The sequence below is a fragment of the Pocillopora verrucosa genome, chromosome 4 (assembly GCF_036669915.1).
Source record: "Pocillopora verrucosa isolate sample1 chromosome 4, ASM3666991v2, whole genome shotgun sequence".
Taxonomy (NCBI): domain Eukaryota; kingdom Metazoa; phylum Cnidaria; class Anthozoa; order Scleractinia; family Pocilloporidae; genus Pocillopora; species Pocillopora verrucosa.
Genome location: NC_089315.1, coordinates 23,395,502 through 23,421,051, shown reverse-complemented (window position 1 = coordinate 23,421,051; position 25,550 = coordinate 23,395,502). Strand labels below are relative to the sequence as shown.

Sequence of the window (25,550 nt, the reverse complement as noted above, 5' to 3'; positions counted from 1 at the left end):
GAATAACAGACTCTATCTCGGGGCAACTGATTTTCTATACATTTCGTGCTTGTGAAAGAAGCTAAGGGTTACCAGCTACATGCAACCTTGCAGGATAGGGCACTGTTCGACCGAGCGTCGTAGTAATCATAACGGAAAGAAAAATATCCCGAGGATCCAAGGAGAACTCAAATAGGAACAACCAAATTATGTGCAGCGCCTGAAAAAGCGAGCGGCATGGTGGTGACTGGTGTCAGTTTTGCACCTGATTGGTTGAGAGCGGCGCGAGGTTTCGGGACCAGTCACAGAGCGAAGTAAAGCAAAACCCATGAAATCTCGGATCACTTTCGACACTCGATTGAAAATTTCTCTAATAGACTGCTAATAGACACAGGTACACCACTCAGGAAAGATAACAGAAAGCTAATCTCAGTGTTACGCGGAAACTCAGTATTTTATCCCCCGTCGCCGGTATGTTTGTGGGCGTTCGACGGAAATAAAGGCAGCACCACCTTGAAAAGGAGTGTCGGAGCTACGCAAGCCATTAGTGTCTATTCTGTCAACAAAAGTTTTGCAGTTCTATAAAAATTTTGGCAGACGACAATGCAAAGTCAGTTACTAGTATTGATAAAAACCGTCAAGATTAATAATAAAAATAGTAGAGGAAAAACACGCACATTTTTTGTAAAGTAGTTCTAAATCTTTAAAAGATCGTGTTTTCTATTAATTCTTATCATGTAAATTGCAAAATAAATCAGAGTTTCGAGGAAGAGGTCAGCTGACAACCTGAACCACCAAACCTCCTCTCCTAAATACTTAAGTTTAAGTTAAAATGTTTACGATCATGTGTGAAAAATAATTCTTAAATAAGCTTCTACTCTAAGGACCATCGTGTGCATTTGTTGACTACGCCCGTTATTAGATCTTGTCACGCAACGCAAAGATAACGGAGGACGATACGTGACAAGACCAAACAACGGCTGCTAGAGGGACTACCACAATGGAGTTTTAGGTACTTAAATACGCCTAGAGGAACTATGTCACCTAGTTTGTCATCGAGAATAAAAACAAAAAAAAGAACGAGGACGACTTAAAATGTGAACTGTTAAGAATCATTTCACGGTATTTAAATAAACTAGCTTCTATGAGATTTACGCGCGTCAATTCAGGTCAATTCTCTGCGGTACACTATACTAATAAGTTATTAAATGCAAACTGTCCGTCCGGTGTTGGTGTTTTACGTTTATACTTTGGGAAATCATTTACTGGCGAGGCCTCCTTGATTGAACGGACAGAATTCTCTTTCCTACACGTACCGCAGTACATTTTAAAATGGCGTACTTTGGATGAGGCTAGTTGGCAAAAATGCTTCCTTTCACACACAACACTCCCATGTGTGGGAGACAATACTTCGTTCTCAAGGTAAAAAGGAGAGACCCTGAGTATGCGCTCAAGAGGGACAAGAAAAAGAGGCAAACTAATATTTTACAATGGGTGAGTTATGAACAAAACTCGCACTAAAATTCAGACGTGCTTGCAAAAAAAAAGTTTCCCTCCAAACAGAACTATTGCGTGACTGATTACAATTGCGGATGCGAAGAAGACAAACTAAGAAATGGCTCTTAGAGAAGATGCTAAAGAAATTTTTCTTAGAGTGTCAACATCACCTATAGGTTAATAAATAATAAAAGTTAACCAATCAAGGTTCGTCGAAAACGGAACTGCACAAGTTACTTTACAAATATTAATTTGAGACATGTTTTTGAAAAAGTTACCAAGATATGTCCGTGCTTGACACTGGCGTTTGAAATCTATTTGGGTAGATGCTACGCAATCATTCGTTAAAACAATTATAGAATTCTGAATAAATTTGGTCTTCTGGCTTTAGTAATCGTCTTCTAGTCAAATCCCAAGACACGACGTTTAATACTGTAAAACAACAGGTAGTTGTATGCGTTTACCCAAACGATCCCAGATTCCCTTGCACGCGACTGTCGTTCCCAGTATCTCTAAATTCTATTTATTATAACACTTGCATGCGCATTAAGAAGTCTGGGTAGGAGTGTAGGAGAAGTAACAGTCAGTTGACATGCAATTCATGTCACGTGTTCGGATGAGATAGCATGTCCCATGTGCTAAGCCATTTTCGTCGGTTGATATCGGCGGAAGAGAGAGCCACGTGACCGTACGTGAACGGACTGAAGAAATGAAATCCCCATAGAACAACGACAACCAAGAGTGCACAACATCCATACAAAATCCATCGAAGTGTTTTGTACCTGAGGAGAGATCACACTTACAATTGTTACGTTTCAAATGAAAAGAGAGAGCAAAGAGAAACAATAGAGAGTTTAAGAAACGACGACAGCGACGCCGTGGACAACGTCGATTAAACAACGACCTTTAATTTTACCTACGAATCTCGCAGTACTCTAGAGTCATTTAGGTTGTTTCTCTCTGTCAAAACTATCTCGCAACTGAATATGGAACGCAGCGTTAAATTAGAAATAGAAATTTAAAAAATTAGCCGTCGTCGTTCACGTTCTCCAGACAACGCAGGGTTTGGTCATTTCACGTTGCTGTTTTACAGAGGACGCAAAGAAATTTACAAAGATTTATAACGCACGTGCACAGCCACTGTTCTACGTATAAAACCTTTAATTCAGTGACGTTTCTGTTGCCGTTGCCGCCTTGATTTTCTTAAACTCTCTAATGATACTTGCAGGATGGTAAGTCGCTCAAATTTTCGTGATGACGATTCAAAAGATGATTTTGAGTCGAGTGTCGAAGGTAATCCAAAAACGCCTTTGTTTTCTTTGATTGGCTCAGATCAGCCCACCCTCTCAACAAATACATGCAGCGCTTCGGGCAGTTTGTGTTTTTCCACTGTTATGTTGGCCGTAGCTTGTTAATACAGAAAAGCTAAGGCTGCTCCATTCCGCAACAAGTTCATAACAGTGCTGTTTGATTTGGTGCCGTAAAACCAAAACCAAAGTAATTATAACGGCCTATCAGAAGAAAGGAAAATATCCTGAAGAGCCAATGAAAACTCAAAGTAAAAAACCGAAAAAACCAAACCGCCCGAAGCGCGGGAAAACGCAGGCGACCAAGTCGTGATTAGTGTGGCGCGAGTTTTATTGACAATCACAGGGCAGAGTAAAGTAAAACCAATGTAATCGACTTTCAATTGAAAATTTCTCTGTGAAGTAAACTGTAAACACTACTCACTACTCAAGAACGATTATTACCTCGCTTTCGATCAAACTACTTACGCAAAAAAACTACTATCGCTAAGTTCACCTGATCGACCGACTTTTCAGGTTGTCAACAAGTCAATAGCCGAGGATGATTCATATCATAATTCATTAAAATTTCCAGCAAAATCTATTTTTCTGATTAAGTAAATGCCTCGAGCTTACCTAAAGATCTCATCATGAACGTGTTGTAACATCACTGGGAGAAGAATAATTGTATAGAACAGGGCGGGAAGGTAGTGATGAATAAACAATGTTCTCTCCATGGGGAAGAACGTGATGAAGTGAAGAAGATATCCTACAACCACTGCTTCACCACAAAACACGTATCTCTCCCACGCATCTAAAAAATAAGATACAAATGCGATTTGTTCCATGAATATCCAGTTCAAAAAAGTAAATAAAAAGTTTTAATCAATTGAAAAGGTTGAGAGTTCAAAAGAGACTTACTCTCGAAGTTCCCAGAGATTTTACCGCTTACGAGGCAACTTGGAGTTACCCCACGAGATAAATTATGACCGGCTCCTAAGACCTTAGAGATCACGAAAAGGAAATTTGTGCGGCTGCTCTAGAGACAGATAAACTTGGCTATGAACCACAGTGAGAAAATTAAAATTCCGAACAAAACCTACCCTCTGACAAGTCGTGCACGTTTCTTCTTCTTCTCAATAGATAAAAAATTAAAAGTCCGAAATACACAGGAAGGGAAAGTGTAGTCGCCCACCATACAAAAGGATTGCCAATACAGAATACTTGCGCCTGAAATAGAGAAGACACCAAGATCAGTTGTGCTTTCAAATGGGATGAAATCAAGTGAAATGAAAACAGCGGTTCAACGTCGGGCATGCGCGAGGGGATCAATTTTGGCCGGCCGCGCGCCAATTTCCCGCGCAAAGATTCAAAGAATATATAAGACAAAAACACCACCTCGCAAAATAAGCGAAGGAAATTGAAACGTTCATAGAAATTCGTGAAAGGAAACAAAAGTAGGGAAAAGGAAAACTCGCGACTTTTCAAACACAAAGCTGAGTTAAGTACGGGTATCCTGTTGATTTCGCATTCTGTTTTGAGCTTTATCGAAAAAAGCTCTACGCTTATAAAACACCGTGACTTACTGATGTGTGTGATTGTTTTTAACTCGTGTCACACAACTTAGTTCTGAAAGCCTGAAAGCACGCCATCAAGTCATTACAACGTTCGCACATGCGCAGACATTTTACCGCTGTGTAAGTGAAATGCAGTAGTATTAAGCCTACATTAGTGTCTCTAGCAATCCAAAACGCGACTCCTCTCCTCATCAGAGGCCACCACGAAGGACGAGATCCGAACGTGTGCTCAGCAGAGAGCTCCTTTGTGGATTCAAGCATCTTAAGCTGGTGATAAAACAGCAAAAACGATATGATGTTATAATAAACATAAGTCACAGATAATGATCTGACAAGCACGTGGTATGCCAAAAAGAAATAGGGGAGCAGGGATGGCGCAGTGGTGAGGGTGCCCACCTCCCACCACTGTGGCCCAAATTCGATTGTAGGACCTGGCGTAACATGTGGGTTGAGTTTAATGTCGGTTTTTTGTCCTCGCTCCAAGGGGTATTTCTCCGAATCCTCCGATTTCCCTCCCTCCACAAAAACTACCATTTCAAGTTATAATTCGAACTGGAAACAGGGGATAAGAAGGGCCACCTCGTGGAAAATCCACTGCTAAAGCCCTTTATTCCCATCCCACAACGTTCCGTTCTAAAACAACCGCAAACATGGGAGGAGGCGAAAGTGTGCGACGAAATATTCGTCAATGTTTTCGAAACTACACAAGAAATGGAACATTTTTAACAATGCGTTTTCAAACACTGCACTTTTAAAACTGTTGAAAGCCTCCGTTTACATCAGCGTTTTTGGGCAGTTTAGTGCGAATAACATGCAAAAACGCATCAAAAAATATGCAGGAACTCTACCCCTAGTTATGGGTTCTCGCCAGAAACGAGCTTTTAGGATCTGTATCTGGAATAAAGCGGCATGGGGCGAATTTTAGTGATTACGTTGCGCGACCGGCGTCATAAGGTGCTTTGTGACGTAAGTGATTTACTTCACTCGTTTTCGCGGCAAGAGCAAGTGGGCACTTTTCGTGAGAGAGAATAAGTTTTGTTAAATATCGAAGATGAAGTGGGTGACTGCGCTTTTAGCGCTTTCACTTGTATTTTTGCTTTCAAGTACTATACATGGTGCTAAACTGGAGGGTAAGTTTCCCTTTTTTCTGAGAAACAATTTTCTGACTCAAGTTTTTCGTGCGCGGAAAATTGAACGCGGATTTAAGAATTTGAAGTATTGTGTTATTCTCACCATTGATGTGGAGCAGATTTCATTCGTCTAACCAATTACTTATTTGCGTTCGTTGACGGATACTCTAACCCTTAGTTGAGCAAGAACTGCGCATTCACCAAACAACCGAACACTCAGTATTCACTTTTGGGAAAACAACACAAGTTTCCGGTTGCTGGGATGGCCATCGTCAAGCGCGCGCGTTTTTTGCATCAAATTTTTTTTAAACACGCGCTTTTCAGACGGTTACCTACTGTAAGTTTCTTTCAACGGCCGGTTCCTCTTGCAAATTTACCGTTCGCTATTCATCATCACTTTATCGCAAAAGTTACAAGGCCTAAATCACGACTCTGTACAACGATAGCGAACGGAGTTAGTAAGTTTTAAAACATGGTGTTTGTTCTCAACAAAAGGATTTCAAATTATTTCACGTAGGGACTCTTCAAGCCGATGACAGGCAAGAGTTCTTCTTCACTGATTATAATCACGAGACGATTCTGACCAGAGAATGGAATGACAAGGTTTGTAAATAGCAGATTACCATGGCATGGTTATCGGAGACTGCATGCAAAGAAGGTTTTTAAACTTTTCCTAGTTAAGTTATCAGTGTTTAAAAACGCTTTAAAATTAAGAAACTTACACCTCATTCATACCAGCGAAAAATGTTTAGTTAAACCGGGTTTGACTGAATTAAATTCAGAAGCAAAGAACTGAAAAACCGAATTTTCCATAGGTTTCAAGAAGTCTTTAACTTGCTAAATTCAAATTCGACAAACATCGATTTAAATGGCTTCTATGATGGAACCAATTTTATAGCGTGTTTAACAAAACAGCTTTAAAACATGTTTGGGCTTTGGTCCGAATGGGGCATCAGTCAACGATTTATAAATTCGTATTGTTTCAGCTCTGATGACATTTGCCTTATTTTCCTTTCCTTTGAAAGGAGCATGCGGTTAAGATTCAAATTCCGTCAATGCAACTTGATCTGAAGTTGATTTACGACAGAAACTCGATTGATGTTAACAGCAAACTCCATGGCTACAGGAAACCCAAGCTTCTCGAGGTATAGCCCTTATATATAAACTCCCTTCTGTTTGCGACTCCAACGATTGACTTTCACTTCACCTAAGCATAAGTAACTCAGGTATACTGAAGTAAATCGAAAGAAAATGCAAACTTTCTAGTTCTTGCAACTCAGACAGAGTTGATTTTGTGACCTTCCACATGTGAGTGCTCATACAATTGGTATCATCAGGACTTAGGGGAAGCGGGGATAGTGCAGTTATGAGAACGCTCACCTACAACCATCGTGGCCTGGGTTTGATTCATCGCGTGGGTCTCCTCCCTCCACAAAAACCTACATTCTAAATTACAATTCGGCCCGGAAACAGTGGACAAGAAGAGCCACATGAATGTGCAATGCTAAATTATCATTCCCAATTTCCGGTATTACGACTTCCGGGAAATTTACTCGTTAGCGGTCGATGCGCACGTACGATTTACCATGATACCACAGGCTCCCAATACGATTTCGAATATGATTAGGATTACGAAAATGATTCTAGTTCTGTAGACTTGTTTTCACGGACGACAGGATCTTAATTCTGTCTCTGGGGAAAACAGCTCTATAGTCCAAGTTTCTATTCTGTGTTCTGCTGAATAAGAACTCCAAATACATTCAAATTACCAAGCGTAACAACTAATACGACTTCCTCTGTCACTATGATGACTTGATTATTTCATGCTTAAACCTTTAACTCCCAAGATCAGAAGCTTAATTCTCCCCGGCCGAAGCTACGCCTGAATTGAAGTTGTGATCACTTACGCGCTTAAAACGTTTCTAACGTTTCTATTATCATGATTGCTAGATCTTCAATTGCAAGAATATGCCTCAATACTTTGGAAACACCACATGCCCGGTGTATGAAACTTTCGAGCTTGAAAACCCTGGATTGATAACCCGGATATGGAACTTCACAGTGACGTCTGCGACTAGGGCCCAGGACTTCACAATAACATTGATATCAGGAGTATGGAACAAACGTGGTAGTTTGACAGAAGTGGTGACTGGTAAAGTTTGGAGTGTACTTGAGTACATCTCGATTGGATCCATGGAGTGGATTCAGAGCATAGCTACGTGGATTTCGGAGAAGACCTTTACGGCTCTTACATGGCTTTCAGACTTAACGTGGAGAGGAGCAAAATGGTTCGCTCCAATGGCTTGGAATTGTATCCAGTGGTTGGCCGAGTTTCTCTGGGATGAAGTTCAATGGTTGGCAGAGCTGACCATCAACAATACGTATTTATTCGTCGGAATGGTTTGGAATACAGCTGCAAATCTGGTCGAGATAATGTTCAACACGGTATCGTGGATTGTAAAACCCCTTGTGCAAGTCTTTTACTATATCACTGACGTTGCTGTTGAGTTTTACACTGACTATTTACATGGTAAGTGAAAAGCTTTTATCTCCTCAGAGACATCATTTGAGGGCACCGTGATTTAAGTTTTCAACTCTGAAAAGTTGATTTATTTTCGGGCTGCATGAGAAATAGTATTGATATCCGCCGTGAGCGTTAGCGAAATCAAATGAAATGGCCTACAGAGTTCTAGTTATTTATGCTGTTAATTTGCTTAAATTTTTTTCAAGTCTAGCTACGGTAACTTTGGAGGATTGTAGGGATTCCTTTGAAAGTACACCAACAGGAAGTTATCAGTGTCAAAACATAATTCAAGTGCTTGAAATTATATTTGAACAGGAAATATGATGATAAATTGACGGTAGCTACAAATCTTTTGTTTCTTCAACAGAACACGTGAAAATTGTCCTAGCTCGCTTTCTTTTCTTGTCCTGGCAAGATGGTGTCTATGCGTTCTTCGCTGGTTTGGTTATGAATTTCGGTTTCTTGGTCGCTGCCCTCCTCGCATACTGGTTACTTTTGAGAACTGTGCGCTTTATCGGACGAAAATGGTAAGTTGCACTCAGCGGTTTAGAAGATCAGAGAGACAATAAGAAAAGCTCAAATGCCATCGTTTAAGTGTTTGAAGCCATCTTAGAGAAACATCTACAACTAACTCAATTATATGCAACGTCTCGGTTTGTCAATTTGAGGTTAATCAAGGGATTTTCACTAACTTTACAACTTTCTTTGACATTTCGTATCATGAGGAAATGTATGTTTTGAAACTTATCTGTTCTTCCTTCCCGCCCTGCAGGCAAGAGTATAAAGACAGAAAGGCTGCCGCCAATCCGCCTCCTAAACCACCCCAGAAACCAATTTGGCAACGAAGGCAGAGGAAGAAAAAGAAAAAGCATCATGACGAGTGGTAGAAACCAAACATGAACGTTTTCCTTTTTTTGCATGAATGTTTACTTCTTTTTTATCTTCCTACCCAGAAAAACAAAAAAAAAAACAAAAAAACAAAAAACTAAAACAAAACCAAAAAAAAAAACATTTGAACTTTTGGAGGAAATCAGTCCGTGGACTTAATGTTTATTTTGATAAAAGCAGTTATGCTTCATTGAAGGCATACTGCATGTGGTGGCTTGTGATTACCTTTCATTAAAGTTGGATAAGAAGGGTTTGTCTGTTGTGTGATGCTCTAACATTAAGTTTCCTTTTTCTTTCATTCTATCTTGTTTTCCTTTTTCGGTCAAGAGAGTTAGACAAAATCTAAGTCTTCGCTTTCACATAAAGGTTACATTGTTCGTTTACTCTTTCATACTCTAATTTTTTATGTGCTTTTCCTTTTCTGACACCTGCTCTGAAAATCTCGAATAAAGTGCATTGCTTTTCATCTCCAATTGTACAATATTCTCTGAAAAATTCGCACACTTAGCTCATTATCGTTTCCTAACAACAACCCAAACAACTCGGTATGTTTTTCCTAATACCCAAACATCGAAATGCTTAAGCAAAAGAGTAGCACATGTTCCATCGTAAGCATGTTTATAGTAATTTCTAAACGGCTATATGGAAATAGCTACGGAAAGGGTGCTTTAACTTTAGGTTGCACGAGCGACATGACAAAAGACTACTGCGGTGACGAAAACTTAGCCGTTATCCACTCATTTACCAACCTTGATCGGAATATTACGTTCTGTAATAAGACGCATCTTTTGGTGAAAGCACAGGAAAAGCGTCTTAGCTAACAGGCAAAGCGCGGGAAACCGTCGTTGACACCCGGTACAAAACGAGGGAAAACGTCATCGTCGACACCCAATGAAAAGCATAGCAGAACTTTGAGCGCGGGAAGACATATCGTCGACACCCAGTTAACAGCACAGCAATTTTTTTTCAGAGTTTGGAAAAAAATGGGTACACACCGGGGAAAACCGCCACGGAAAACTGAGCGCGGAAGAAACATGTCGTTCACGCCCGGTGTGGAGCGTACGCAAACAAGAAATGCCGACCTACCTGGATCTCCCAAAATTTTGAAAGGAATGGCATAGGCTTAAATGCCCGTTCCGACACATCCGTTTTCGCCTCGACTTCTGTTGGACCTTGACCTTCGGCTAAAGAAGACAAAATGGAGTAAGAAGAGAAGCAATGACTAAGAAAGAACATCTGGGCACAGAATGGGGCGACTTGGCGAGGTTGAATACGTTTCAACAGGGAACCAAAAATACCTTTGATGAAGGAGAAGGGCAAAAGTAAAAAACTGACGTAGGTTCAAGAACAAAAATAAGAGATTGAGAGAAAATAAATAAGGGAAAGATTAACCCATGAGGGCAAACTTACGATAAGTGATATTTTGTTGATGTTCCTCAACATTCCAGATCGTGTTTGTCTGTTTAATGGATTTATCAGTGCAAACCTCAAGTTGGTGGAAACCCCAATCTGGTAACTGCATACCTGAAATCTAACCATTAAGATCACAATAACAGTCACAAAATAAGTACTCCTTTACTGTCAGTTTTGTACACAATAGCGCACTTTTCGATTGAGTGTCACAAAACCAATACCAAAGTAATCACAACAGCCAATCAGAAGAAAGGAAGATACCTTTAGGAGCCAATGAGAACTCAAAGTAAAAACAACCAAACTGCCTGAAGCGCGGGAAAACGCGGGCGACCGAGTCGTGATTGGTTTCAGTTTTGTATCTGATTGGGTAAGGGAGTGGCTCGACTTTTCTAGAACTATCAGAGAGCAAAGGAAAGCAAACCTTATGAAATCCCGAATTACTTTTCACACTCAATTGGAAAATACTTTAATGGACAGAAAAATGAGTAACTTCAATTCTTGTTGTACATACCTTTACTGCCTGAGAAGTATTGACATGAATCAGTCGAACCTGAGAGTGGATCGTCTTCCAAACGTTACTGCTATCTGGGTTAATTATTTCCTGAAAAAGCATAAACAAGTAAGCAAACAAATAAACAGCGAGTGAGCAATTTCGTGAACAAGTTCAAGCCACCAGCACGTCCATTATTACCAAGTATGCTTTATCTTGACTGTTCCACAACGTTAAATGCCTATTTCGAAAAATGGTGATAACGAAACATTCTCTTCTTCAATGCAAGACAGAAACTCACTTTACGCAAAATGAAAGAAAATGCCACCAGCACTTTGAGATCAGTTTTAGTTCAATGATGTTCGACATATGCTTTCAACTTTCCTCGGTATTTGACGAAAGAGAAGAAAATAATCATACTGTTTTCTACTCGTTCTAGTCTTCTTCACAAATGTTGCTTGGATTCATCACGCATTGCCCCTAAGCTCAAGTTAAGTGGTTTAAAAACAGAAAGACATACCACTTTCCAGAGGTTTTGAGCCGGCATGGAAATGTTGTAGTCAATATAACAGGACACCTCTTGGTTGGCTGGGTTCAAAGGGGCAGCAACATCATGACTGAAGTAACAAGAAGACACACATGAAAAAAAGTAAGTGTACAATCGGTGATACAAGTTGAGCAGTTATTAATTTGAGTGTCGAAAACCAAAACAAAGTAATCCCAACGACCAATCAGAGCAAGGTTACATTATCATTAGCCAATGAGAACTCAAAGTGAAAACAGGTAAACTGCTTGAAGCCCGGGAACACGCAAATGACCACGTCGCGATTGGTTTTTTAAGTTCCGTATCTCATTGATTGAGAGAATGGCACGAGTTTTTGAGAGCAATCACAGAGCAAAGTTAAGTACAACCAAAGAAATCTAGGATTATTTTAGACACTCGATTGATACAATAAACTGATGCCTGTGATCTATCAGAGTAACGAGACAAGGCTAACGACAAACAGTAATTGCTTTCATTGCTGTGTCCTACATGGCGTCCAGTTTGGAAAATGTTTGAACGAGCACTTTAAGAATTACACCTGAGCACTTGAGCGCCAGGAGGTAACTTAAACATTTTTCGTCGCATCAACTTCCTGCTTATTGTCTAAAACAAACAGACCGCTTATTCAGCCAAATTTATGTGCGGTTAAGGACCTCTAAAAAATGCTAAAATGCGAAAAAACACTGGTGATAGTCTCGTGTACCACTTTTTTTTTTTTTCTTAATACATGTGAATAATCAATGGCCAAAACGACACACAGCAAAATGGAACATATTTGCAGGGGTTTCAATCACCTTTCTGCATAAGCAGCTGCCATTGGTGTAATGGGCAGCCAGGCCACAAGGCGAAACCCAAGCACGAGAGCTAGCAGCTTGCAGGCTAAGCAGATGGAGGTGAGAGTCTTACATGCGACGGTAGACCGCTGGTAACTGGCGTTCATTGAAACCCCTGCATTTGTCGACTACTTTCCTGTACAAAGTACAATCTACTTCCCTGTGTTTAGTCAATGTTGAGAATTTACCTATTTAAAGCTCTGCCTGTAACTCCATGGACAATTTGAATAATATCGCCATTGCGAACAGGTTTTGGTGGAAAATCCACAGATAGGGCATCTCTGAAATGGAACACAAGATTAAAAACGTCAGCCAAAGAGGAATCTTGATTCTTTTAATTTAAAGATATTCGTTATACCTTTCGCAGACTTCCAAGCCTGGACCGCTTTGGCTGCCAATTTGGCGACCTGTGTCCGGTGGTCATGTAGAAAGTTGTGTACTTTTTTTTTTTTTTTTTTGTCTGGCAGAGCTTAGCGCGAGAATCGTTTTGGCTGGGGCAACTGTTAACAGTCACCATTCTACCGCGAGTTTTAATAAGTTTTTCCAAGCAGTTTTTCTCGAATTTTTTCAATGATGATAAATGATTATAGTGCCTTTGTAAAGCGCATTCTCTATATGAATATTCTCCCATGCGCTTTACATAACTTTGCAGGGGACTTTGGCTAGACTGCACTGAGCTGTTTACAACATTTTTGGAAAGGACACTTTGCTGGTAGCCCCAGTTGGAAATTTTTTAAAACAAGGCCAGACCACAACACCCGGAATTACGATTCCTACTCTTTGTGAGAAGTGCGTGGGTTACTTAACGTGCCCTGGTATTCAGTATGGAGAAATGAGGAGACGGGGCCTACGGGTTTTGTCCTAACCGAGAATACTAGAACGTCTTACCAAAAGCAAATGTTAGGGCATAAAGCAGCACATTCTCCTCACATATTTTAAGACCCTGAGTGTTGGTCCAGTTTGGGGCTCGAACCTTTAACCTCCTGCACGGTGCTCGACAACCTGAGTTAACCAGCGATGGAATTTAATTTTAGCGCCCTTTAAATAATTTTAGGCCACCTAATGGCTACTTTAAAAAAGGGCGAGCTTGAGGCGTAGAATTACCTTTGAGGGTCCTTGACAATCCACCAATTATTTACATCCTTGAAGCCGTAGCACGTAACCTGCTGTTGGGCTGAGCTGCCGCGCCCATCAGGGTACTTCACGGGGTAGGTGTGCGTGTGAGAATGGAGCCAGCACTGTTTGCCAAAGGTGTTGCGCAAAGTGACCTGGGAGCCATATGCTACCTCTGATGAAAATTAAATTGAAGTTTTTAAAAAGTGATAGGCACTGTCGGAACTGGCATTGAGATACAACTCCTTAATCCTTTTTCTCCCAGAAATCACCAAATACGAACTTATTACGAGATCCAGAGATTTCAAATCAGAAAGGTGATGAGGGGTAAAAAAAAAACATCAAATAAGGGAAATAACTTTATTTTACACCAAATTCTCTGATCTAAAACTAAAAAAAATATAGTACAGACAGTATGGAGAATTGCTAATTTGATCTTGGAGTGAAAAGTGCCGTCACCTGTCTAATTATCGTTTTAGTAAACATTTTACATATTTGACAATTATTCCAGGGGTGAACGTGGGGTAATTGAGGGTAGCTAGCTAACCAACCTAGTGTACAGGAGCAAGCAAGGTATAACTGTCTTATATTCAACATATGCCAGTAGAATAATTGTTTTCTTAAGAACACCACAAGGAAAAACTCAAAGTCTGCAAGATACATTGCATAATTGCTGACCTATTTAGTACAGTACCATTGTTGTGGTCTGAGCTAAGGTAAAATGATGTGTAAAGTGAACAAACCTCATCAATTGCAATTAACTATGGTTAGATTTTCAATTTTTTTTCGTAAAAAAAAAACCTCAAACAAACAAACAAAAAAAATATATCATTTAGCAAGGTGAACATACCATCTGGTTGACCATGTGTAATCTTGGCCAGTCCTCCCTGAGGATAAAAAGAAATAAAAGTGATTCGGCTACTTAGTCAGGTAAAAGAAGTCAAAGAAATTGCTTTAGTCAGGTGATAAAAACTCATCAGTTGACTTCCCTTCACAGAATTTTAAGATACACTTTACCACGTAAGAACAGGATTTTTAATTAAATTGTTTTAAGGCTTTCAATCCTGGACAAACATCTATTGTTCATGTGAGACAAATGCATTACCCTGACAGTATGTTCTTTGTTTGAACTTTTATTTGGATTGCATGCCCTGTCAAAGTCAGTATAATTGTAACATAGTCTTAGACTCCACTGTAACACCAGCCAACAGCTTGTTTGTTGAGTCTGCAGAAAGAATCTTTACCTCAAGACTGGCTTGGAATGCACTTGACATCATGTCATCATGAGGACCAGTCTTTCTTGCAACAGTGAAGAGAATGTAAAACTGAAGCATGTAGAGTAAACCAGGAAAGACAACAAGACAAAGTGCACGGCTTAACAAATGCTTCTGAAGTTCTCTCTGAAAGAGAAAACACACACAAACACATGATAAATAAAACAAATACTAAAACTCTTAATAACAGTGTTCAACCACTGATTATACACTTAGTTGTGTTTATTTCCAGTGTCATAGATCAACCAAAAAACTACTTTTATATAATAAGATAGTTAAACTTGTATCAGTACCATTCTGGTGCAACTACATCATTGATAAATAGAAAGAAAAATTCACAAATTAGAATGCCAGTATATAAGTTCTCAAGTAATTTGAAGTTATTCACAATAACTTGCCAAAGGTCAGCTGTTGAATAAAGTTCCACAACATATTTTAATACTCATGTTATTTCACAGATACATTTTAACAAACAAATACAATTTATATGTTCTGACTTCACTTACTGTTGGTAGAGAGTGGTTTCCAATCAGTTTCCACAAGTCTCGTCCAGTCAAAAATCCAACAGTTATAAAAGTGAAGATACCAGTGTACTTAATACTAAATAAAAAAAGTGACAACATAAACTTGGTGTGGATCACATACAACAACAAAAATTTGGAAAAACAAACAAGGTTGTCCTCCATCAGGTTTCTGCAGAACAAACAATAAGCAACCACTTTAAAAGTACACAGTCTTTGAAATGGGCCAGAGAGCGTTTAGTGTTTACATGTGTCAAGGTGATTCAAGCACCTCAACTTGAGATCTGAACCCTTTTTCTCCTTACAATATCACTTTGAATCAAACATTAAGGTCACAAGAATATAGGAAATGATCACCAACTAATAAAAGAAGCTCTTGAATTCTCCTTGTAAGCACCTTATGATATGTATGGAGAACAGTATGGAGAATATGCATACTGATGTTAGGATGTAAGGGTTAATAACTAAGGATTTTTGCTCACCTGTAAGCACCAAGTGAAGACATGCCTGTCAAAAACAGCCATATCCACCAATTCTTTGTGAATGGTCTGCAAGGTAGCATATGAAATAACAAAGCTTTTCACCTTATTGCACACACAAATCAAAAAATGTACACAATATCCTCCATTTGGCACAAAAATATGCACCAGCATTTGTTCATGACCATCATCATCTGATGCAAGACACCAACAATTTTCTGAGAGGAAAGTTCCAGGAAAACACAGAGCTACAGGGAACAGTTCCATTTGGCATACTGTCATGCCAAATGGTGGCTACTGTGTTTACTATCCTTCAAATATTTTTGAAATACGTGAGAAAAATTTTTATAAACAGCTGACTGTTTGGTGTGTGGAATGTTTATTTTTCAGCATTCTCTCGCACAACTTTATGAACAAACAAACATGTCCTGTGTTCTGTAACAACAGCTAATCGCTTTCCCATATTAAATTAAATGTTTGGTAGATTTATGAGCCACATTATAAGACACATGAAAACTGGTTACTTCTTGTACCTACTAAATTCTTTGTGGAACTTTAGATAGCAGAGGAGAGATGCAGCACTGAAAAACAGGAGAGGGGAATCTAACATAATAAGTCTGCTATGTACCACACACATGTTGTCTGCAACAAAAAAGAAAAAGAAACATCAATAAATGACAGTAAGGATTTGTCAATGTGAGGATTTGTGGGTCATGATGAACCCTTTAAAACTGACCCAAGATCTGATTGTCAATTCTCCTCTCTAGCTGCTATACATTTCCTCGTACATTAGTTACAAAGATTTGGTGTTAACTCAAGATAACAACTTCTACCTGATGCATTTGGGTATTCTCGTTACCTGTTTGCTGAATAATGGGTGAATATTATAGGAAGAAGTGACATGTTAATCACTTCTGAATAGAGAAGAATTAAACAGAGGTATCAGACTACACTGGTGACAAAAATAATGCAAAGCAAAAATTTTGGGAACACTGAAAATGTAGAGGCTACCTTACAGAGGCTTTAACAAATTGGCCTTATGGTAGCAAAGATTTGTTCAAACTTGAGGAACTGTCAGAACATACAGGTTTTCTGTACTACCTTCCCACTAGTTCTTGACAATGTTAATTTGTACCTCACAATATATTCTTCACCAAAAGAACATTAACTTTTAAAACGAAAAAAACCTCACCAAATGTTGCCAAAAATCCACCTAAAGCAGCAGCCCAGTGTGAAAAACCAAGCTCTGTGATGACCTGAGGAAAGATAAAATTTTCAAATCACCCATAGAAAAATAAATTAAAATATCAAATCAGGTAGAGAGTTCACAAAAACTGATTGTATTTTAGCAGTTGCTCTACCACAAGGTGGCTCTATGTCCATTGTTTCCTGTTTCCATGTTAAAATGGTATTTCAGAAACCAGGTTCAGGAATTTAAGGTGAGCTATGCTGGCTAGTGGAGGGTGAGTGCTCCAACGACAACTCTAATCCTGCCCCCCCAGTGCCCCCCCCCCCACCCCACCCCACACACCAAGGAATTAAAGACACTTTACACTTCTATAATTGAATAGACAACTTTTGGCAAGATCTACTGGTCAAGATTAAAAGCTTTGAAGATTTAACATTTTCTGCAATATGACAAACTACCCAAAAAGTTCCTTAACTTTGAAAAACTCTTCTTCAATATATTGCCTTGATATCAATTTTCCTTTTTTCAAATGGTCCATAACTTCCCATATACATCAGTGCCATCTAACTGGACCTTCATTGTACAGTTAAGTTTTTTTTCACTTATTTAAAAGTAGCATTTTCTTCTTGGGGGTTGGGGTTTTATAAATTTCTGTTGAATTGACAAATACAAAAAAAACATAATCAGAAATTTAAACCCACCTCATAGACAACTGGTGCCACAAGACTTCCTAGAAATGCAGATACAAAGCGTAACCACCAAACAACATATTCAAATTCACCAAGATCTGAGGAAAAAATATGAGCTCATATCAGTTGTAATGTCCACAGATCACTGAACTATGATGATACTAATCATGATAATAGAGCCGTGGACATTCCATGTGGTGACTCTTCCTGTCCACTGTTTCTAGGTTGAATTGGAATTTGGTGTGTATGTTTTTGTGGGGGGAGGAAAACCAGTGGACCCAGAGAAAACTGTCGGAGTGCCAGGTACAGTGGCAGTCAGGAAGCCCTCTCACCACTGCTTTGTGACAAAAAAATTATGTTACTTTGAGTCTTGGTTGTGCTGGTTTGTCCATTTTCTCTCTCGTAAAAGTACATTCAATGGGTGCCAGTGAAGTGTTAAAGAAACTTACTGACATACATGTAATTAGCACAAACACAGTGTTCTCTTTTTCAAGTGTGATGTAGATTTCATACTTTTTACCAGCCTTCATGTTTTATTGTAAAATGGTCTGGTGAAAGGAACCCAATTTTTGCAATTCTGTGCAGAAATCCCCCCCCCCAAGCCCCCATTTCCCCAGGCAGCCATGTTACCTCTTAACCACTTAGTCTGATCCTTTTGGCAAGGATATGCAATGAATTCTTCCTTATTCACAAAAATTTTGTTACAACATGGAATTTTTGTGGGCCTATTCTACAATACCTTGGCCTATGTCTGCAAATGAGAATTCCCCATCATATCCTGATAAGTAAGCTGAAATGAAAAAACTTCAAATCAATCAAAAAAGTGTGTTAATCAGCCCCAAGAAGGAAAATTAGATCACTGAAAATTATACAGCAGAACATGAAGTATTTATCATTTGATGAAGTATGCTTGCAATACAAAAGAACTTGGTTTTATCAACTGTGTAAAATTAATGTAAATTGGCCACCATTAAGGTTTTGAGCATTAGCCCTTTGTCAGAACTCAAATGAAACTTAGTTCTGGACACTATACCTGTGAAAGCAAACATGAGTTTGCCCAAAGGTGGATGCATATCAAAGAAGAACTGGTTCTTCATGAAAAAATTTGTAAACTGGCCAAAATGTACCTCGTCAAATCTGCAATTAATAATTCAAAGCACAAAATAAACCATCTAATACATGTAACTAACAATCATTGGAAAACGTTGAGAAGAGACCTTAACCCATCAACCCCCAGTCTGTTTTATAGCAATCCATGATTAGAGACCATTATACTTGTAAATTTAAGAACAAGACACCTGGAGGCATTAACATGAGATGTTTAGGTTGTTACCTACAGTCACTCTACTCCAGTTGTATCCTGAAAATGATAAATTTAATGTTGACTAAATACTATCCTCCTAAGCTACCTTTTTTTGGCCCATCATGCAAGCTTTTAAACTGATGATCAGCCAAAAATAATAATGACATGAAGTTCATTAAAGGGAGAATGAAGAATTCGAGTGCCAGATACAGATTAAAATTTGTGGATAGGGGACCTTTTGGGTGTGAAAGTGTTAATAAATGCCTTCCTTGTATCTATAAAAGAAAAGTGGCACATTGAAAAGAAAACAAGTATTCAATATAAATCCAACAATGGTATTAATGCTATATTTTCCACGTTTGTATCATTCATTTATTACAGTGCTTGTATTATTTTTTGGAAAAAACAGTGGAAGTTTTGACCAAATCTTATTTACTTGAGCACACAATGGTTTGCACACTCAACTGGGATGCAGGTGACTACACAAACCAAAGCAATTAATCGAACAAATCAACCTCTCTGTCAATATTTATAGTCAACCTATCTCACACATGAGAATGGAATCTTTATTAAAAATGTTTCCCCTCAAAAATGATCATTTCTAAATGTGTTCTATTCTAGAAAAAGAATTAAGGCTGATCAGCTACCCATACTGTTTGGTGATTCCAGCACGGTATCAAAGTACAGGAATGAAAAAAAATAAGACAAGAGGAAAAAAGTCAACATCAGACATATTGTAACCCTTTAACTCCTATGGGTGGCCAAGAAAGAATTTCTCCTTACAATATCAATAACAATATCAACCAGATAAGTGATCAGAATAGAAAAAAAAATATTTATTAGGATTATTAGTTGATCCAACACCAAATTCTCCAAACTAACATCACAAGAACTATATGGCAGAGAGTAAGGAGAATTACTAATGAGATCTTGGGAGTTAAAGGGTTAACTTCAGTGAGAAGCAAAAGCACATGGCTAATTTCCATATGAGACTGCAATGACAATGAAACTCTACCAAATTTCAGCATGGGACGCCCTCAAAATTTGTAAAAGAGGGGCCCAAAATAGTTGATTAAACAATATAGCTTATTACATGATTGTGTCTGTAACTGTGCAACAAGGAAGCTTATTATCATTGCATAAATTATGAAAACTGGACAAAGCTGACAAAAGAGTTTTTCATTGTCATTGATATTACCTTTAGTTAAAACGAATTTCAAAAATTGTTTCAAATTCAACCTTTTATACTAATTACTTACATGACATGTTTGGGCGTAGTGAGCTGCCACATTCTTGTACCAAATGACAAACCTACCAAAACTAGCCAGACAAAATTTAATTCAATATTCATGGTGAAAGGCTGTGACGCTTCTTCTTCTCTGGGCTCTTTCTGTTCTGACTTTTCCTCTAAATATTTCAAATCTTTTTCCTGTTTGAAACATAATGTGAAGGCATATGTTAAATATCAAAGATCACTTTTTCATTGAGAACATACTGTAGTTAGAATCATTTAAATGTATTGAGCAAGTCAAAAATTAGCACATTTCCTTCATAAACTGAAAAAAAAAAACTGTAGCATTCAGGTTTGGTATTTCTTTGGACAGAAAACCTGGGGCATGTTTTGCAATTTCTTCAAATGTGTTTTTGTTGTACACCAGATATTGCATTTGTCATGTTTTAAGCCAAAAAGAAGAAGGAGTTTCATGTCCTAAGGCTGTGTAAAAACTACTAAATGCAGATGTTTACAGCTTGTACATGCATTCACAAGAAGGCAGCATGTTCTACTAAGTCTTACAGATATTTGATTGCTGTATGGTTAAAATCTACAGGACAAATAGATAAATTACATGATTTACAATAATTTATAAAAGGTCGCATTGAAGATGCCATATTTTCCCAATTTAATATTCTTCCCACCAAATAATTATATGTTGTAGATCAAAATGGACTCCAGGTTGAAATGGCATCAAACTGGGTTGATTTGTATTTGCTTAAGAATTAAGATAATTTATCTACAGAGTGAAACAAAGTGAAATAATTTACTTATTAAATAAGTGTAAAACCATTATGGCTTAAATTCATTCTTTACTGCATCATACTCAGGCAGTCTACTTTTGTCTATTTTACAAACCAGCTAAGTTCCCCAACATCCACTAAATTTGATTCTTGTATATACATATCCCTGATTTATCCAAAAAAGAAATTGGCGGTTTCAAGCATTATTGAAGGTATTCAGACAGCTTCTGAAATTGCATTTGCTCGGAAAAGATGTTTGCATGACTTCTGAAGGTTTCTTAACCCTTTGTACCCTAATATCAATATGCATATTCTCCATACTGTTCTCAATATATTTCTAAAGGTGCTGACAAGGAGAATTTGTTTGACAATCAAGAGCTTCCTTAGGTGGTGATAATTTCGTTTATTCTCATGACCTTAATGTGTGATTTGGGGGTGAAATTGTAAGAAGAAATTAAAGGCAAGTCACTCTTAGAGGCTTAATAATATACATGGAAAAATTACTCAGTTCTGATTGGTTAAGATAAATGCAGTTTTCAGGTAATTCAGTGCAGAAGAGGGTTAATTCAGTGCAAAGAAAGTAACAAATCAGACATTCTGATTGGTCAATAATCAAAGAAACTCACACATAGCCAATCAAATGCGAGCTTTGGATGTCGCAACAAAATTTGAAAATTTGTGAGCGAAACAATGGCCAGCGTTACTGCAGCTGAAAAACAGCTCAAACAACAAAACACTGTAAAAAGCACTGCTTTTTGGTTGTCAGTTTGGAAAAAGTGGTGTTTAGAGAAGAGAATTGCCAAGGAAATCAAAAATTAAGAGCCAACTCAGCTTAACACTTTGCTCAAGCGATCCAATGCTGAAATTAAAAACAAACATGGTTAAACCTTGGAAACGACAATTCCATTTCATAGAAAGTGATTCGGACACAGACTGAAAAATTCCTTGAACTGTTTAGCTGGACTTTGAACTTTTTTGCACCTTAAAGATGTGAAGATATCATTGCATATTATTGTTTTGATCATATGTGGTTATTTTGACCTAATGCATGGTTTGAATAAATTATTTTGCACTTGATGCGTGTGCTTTGCTTCTGCTTAATTATGATACGCCATCTCATATTTTTCCATGTATATTATTAACATGTAATCACATGATTTTTCTCGTTCAATTTGGAATAAACAAGCACTTGTTAATTTATTCAAAGACCACATCACCCTACATGCTCGTGCAATTTTGTTAGTCTTAAAAAAAATTTACTCATGCTTATTTATTCCAAATTGTACTTGAAATCATGTGATTACCTATACAAAGAGTTAATTAATGTGGTCCTAGAATGCACCTATCCTGAGTTCTGTATTGCTAAGATAATGTGCTAGGACCTTGTAAAAGGTTGTTGTTCAGCCCTGGTTGTTCAAAGGTTAAATAAATCTCTCTCTGGTGGATAGCACAGTATATTTGCTAATCCTTATTCCCTGGAGAGCAATTTATCTGTTGGACAGTGTCTCTTCCCCTCCCCTTTATATAACTGGTCCCAGGTCTTTCAGCACAGTTTACTATACTATTTTGGGTGAAAATCATATTCAGCTTATTCACTTTAATGATTACTGAACAAGTACTTCAAAATTGGACATGGGAAATTGTCTCATTTCATATACAAGATGACATCACTTTTGATCACAAGTGCAACAAGTATAATGCAAGTAATTAAGTTGGCAGGTGCTTGATCATTTAAAACAAAAAAGTTCACATTGCTGTAGCTCTTTTTAGTTCAGATTGCAGATAACTCACTTCATTGATACTTTAACTCCCAAGATCTCATCAGTAATTCTCCTTACTGTCTGCCAAACAGTTTTTGTGGTGTTAGTTTGTAGAATTTGTCATTGGATCAACTTATAATCTCCTAATTGATATTTTTCTTTATTCTCATCACTTGTCAGCTGGATATTGTATTGATATTATAAAGAGAAATTCTGTCTTGGTCACTCATGGGAGTTAAAGGGTTAACTGATATGGTAAATTGGAAAATCTGATCATTTGTAGAATTGAGTATTCACCCTTTCACTCCCAGTAATGACAAAGATATAATTTCTCCTTGAAATATAAATACAATATCAGGCAGATATATAATGAGAAGAAAAAAAACATATCTACTAGCCTAAGGTAATGATTCATTGATCCACAACTCACTTAGAAATGTAATTGGACCCCATCAAATACAATAAAAAAGTATTCCATGAATTGAATTCAATTAAGCTTGATTCAGTCTGGTAATTTGGCTTGATATGGTGGAAAAAATGTGTGTGAGAGTAATAGCAAAAACCTGCAAAATTGCCCCAATCATGCTACATACTGCACTATATCTTGAACTGAATTTTTACAAGACACACAATTTGCCGCCAACACTCATCAGTGACAGAATTTGTGCTGCGGGGACGTAACATTTTGAAATTACTGCATAAAAGTTTCAACCGGTATGTTAGCTATAACCTAATTCCTGTAACACTACCAGGATTATGTTTACTTGGTAAACAATCTTACATGACCGGTGACTTTTCTTCGTAAACTTACTTAACAGCTGAGTTGGCAACAGGAAAAGAGATTCGAGGCCACATTTATACAAAACGTTTAAGACGTTATTGCACGATCCTTAAAAAAATTACGAAAAGGGCCTCCCCAGGAAAAAACAAATAACCAGCTGAGCAAAGTTTTGTGAGCGTTAAATTCGAATTTGGCATTAGCTTTGAAAATAAGGACGCACCTGAGCTTGTAGATCATTTGAAGGTTTTTTCTGATGATTGCGTTCAGAGTCGGGTAAACTTGGCTTTGTGTCTACGTCACTAGATTGTGCCAACTCACTGAACATTGTGCCTGGAGGTGATCGCTATGGGAAAGATAATAATGTTGGGGAAAAATGCATGCTAATTCTGCCCACTTGCGTGTTGTCCTCGCAAATGAGCGCGTCCTGGGCTTGGTAGCCAGGCTATTTATCATATGCCACAGTCATCCCAGTTCGGTCAGGCCAGACGGATACAAATGAAATAATACGCAGTTCAGTCGTTTTACTGATGGGATATTATTTCAAAACCTTTTGGATTTTGATATGCAACCTTTTTGCTGCAGAAATTCAAGAAATTAGATCAATTCTAACAGAATACTCTTACTCAGGGTGATCCCTATTTCCCAAACTCCTGGAAATCTGAAATTTAGAGCATAACTCCACCCCTCTTTACCCGTGAACATGATACTTAACCCTCTAAACCCTAACATTAGAATGTGTGTTTCCAGAAAATATCCATACCCCCACCACGGAGGGAATTGGAAATTCCAGAGGGGTGGGGGGGTCAAAGTCCCAGGAAATTCCAGAGGGGATGGGGGGTAAGAGGCGAAATTTTCGTCCAGAGGGTAGGAAGTCGATCGACTTTCTTCGTATGTCAATTGGCGCCTTTTACCTACTTTAGTGGGACGTTCTGAAGTTTAAGTTGTTAAATTACGATGCTTCTAACAGTTCTGCAGCAAAAGAAAGTTTTCTTTTATCCTTGTAGCGCTTTGGAACATAAATAACACCAAATAAAGAAGAGAATCACTTTGTTTTTCGAACGGAGCCGCCATTACTCGTTACCAGTCTCCAAACATTACAACCAACAGGAGTGGTTACCTAGGGATTTTCCTCGGTCATAACACGTTTCGCGTTCGTAAAATTTACAAATAACTGTCTCGGTCTCGCAAAAAAAAAAAAAAAAAAAACGCTGGTCCCGCCGTCTCGCAAAGTTTCGCATAAATTTATCATTCACTACCCCTTATTGACTCCAGCCATCTATTAATTTTGATCTGCACTGAGCTTAATTCCGTTACATCATAATGTGTAGGAGACTTGACGATTTCTTTATGGCTTACTTGCTTGCGATGTTACAATGAATGATAAGTACAGTCGTACCGTAGTAGAAAACAGTTGATAGTAACATTGAGAAACATTAGGATCCAGGGCTTTGTATATATGCGCGTGGGACTGGTAACTAGCCAAGGTTTGTTTATGCACAATCGGACGAAATTATCGACCCGCTGTTAACAAGAATAAATGCTTGTGTGGAGAAATTTTACATTAGAGGCTGGAATTTGGAAAGATGAGTTCAAAATATCTTACTGCTGACTCGGTTTTCTCTTTTGCTCTCTTATTTATGACACAATTTTGTACAAATTTACGTTGCTCAATGTGATTTCGAACGTTTCCATTTCAAGTGCACGCAATTTTCTCAGTACATTGTACAAACTTAACAGTTCAAAAGTGTTTTGTTGCGACTTGTACAGTTTTTTTCTCCTTTCGTGTACTGAGAATACTGTGTTAAATGTTTAAGGATAAGTATTGTATTTAAAAATAAAGCAAACATTAAGTTTAAGCTAGTTAGCGACGTTTACCTTGCGCGTGTACGCCATCTCTCGAATATACACGCGACAAAATCACACGTCCCTCTTGTTTGTTGTTTGCTACGAGAAAAAAATATATTTCCAGGGGGTATAGGGGGTGGTAGAAAATTCTTTGGAAATTCCAGAGGGGTGGGGGGGCTACCACTGCTACCCCAAAATGGAAAATCCGAAGGGGTGGGGGGGTCCTATATGAAATTCCCTCCGTGGTGGGGGTATGGATATTTTCTGGAAACACACAATGCATATTCTTCATACTGTTCTCTATGCATTTCCTAAAGTGCTGACTAGGAGAATTTATTTATCAATTAAGAGCTTCTTTAGTCGTTCTTATGACCAGAATGTTTGATCCAGGAGTGATATTTTAGGGAGAAATTGGATGC

At 38.2% G+C, this 25,550-nt stretch overlaps 2 protein-coding genes across 2 annotated transcripts; one reads left to right on the top strand and one right to left on the bottom strand.

The window, feature by feature from the left end:
• Positions 1–643: 643 nt before the first annotated feature.
• On the bottom strand, positions 644–23,685 carry LOC131774951 (protein O-mannosyl-transferase 1). The gene is made up of 21 exons (XM_059091047.2): positions 23,507–23,685; positions 19,989–20,158; positions 18,460–18,563; positions 18,166–18,216; positions 17,439–17,524; positions 16,741–16,804; positions 16,082–16,190; positions 15,552–15,617; positions 15,055–15,148; positions 14,519–14,674; positions 14,125–14,161; positions 13,266–13,449; positions 12,350–12,442; positions 11,305–11,401; positions 10,806–10,895; positions 10,292–10,412; positions 9,968–10,065; positions 4,490–4,606; positions 3,866–3,992; positions 3,399–3,576; positions 644–2,258 (listed from the first exon to the last, which is right to left on the bottom strand). The coding sequence occupies exons 1-21, from the start codon at positions 23,609–23,611 to the stop codon at positions 2,081–2,083; spliced, it is 2,325 nt and encodes a 774-aa protein (XP_058947030.2). The 5' UTR covers positions 23,612–23,685; the 3' UTR covers positions 644–2,080.
• On the top strand, positions 7,663–8,880 carry LOC136280534 (uncharacterized). The gene is made up of 3 exons (XM_066165879.1): positions 7,663–7,999; positions 8,361–8,520; positions 8,766–8,880. Exons 1-3 carry the CDS (start codon positions 7,663–7,665, stop codon positions 8,878–8,880), a joined length of 612 nt encoding a protein of 203 aa, XP_066021976.1.
• Positions 23,686–25,550: the final 1,865 nt, after the last annotated feature.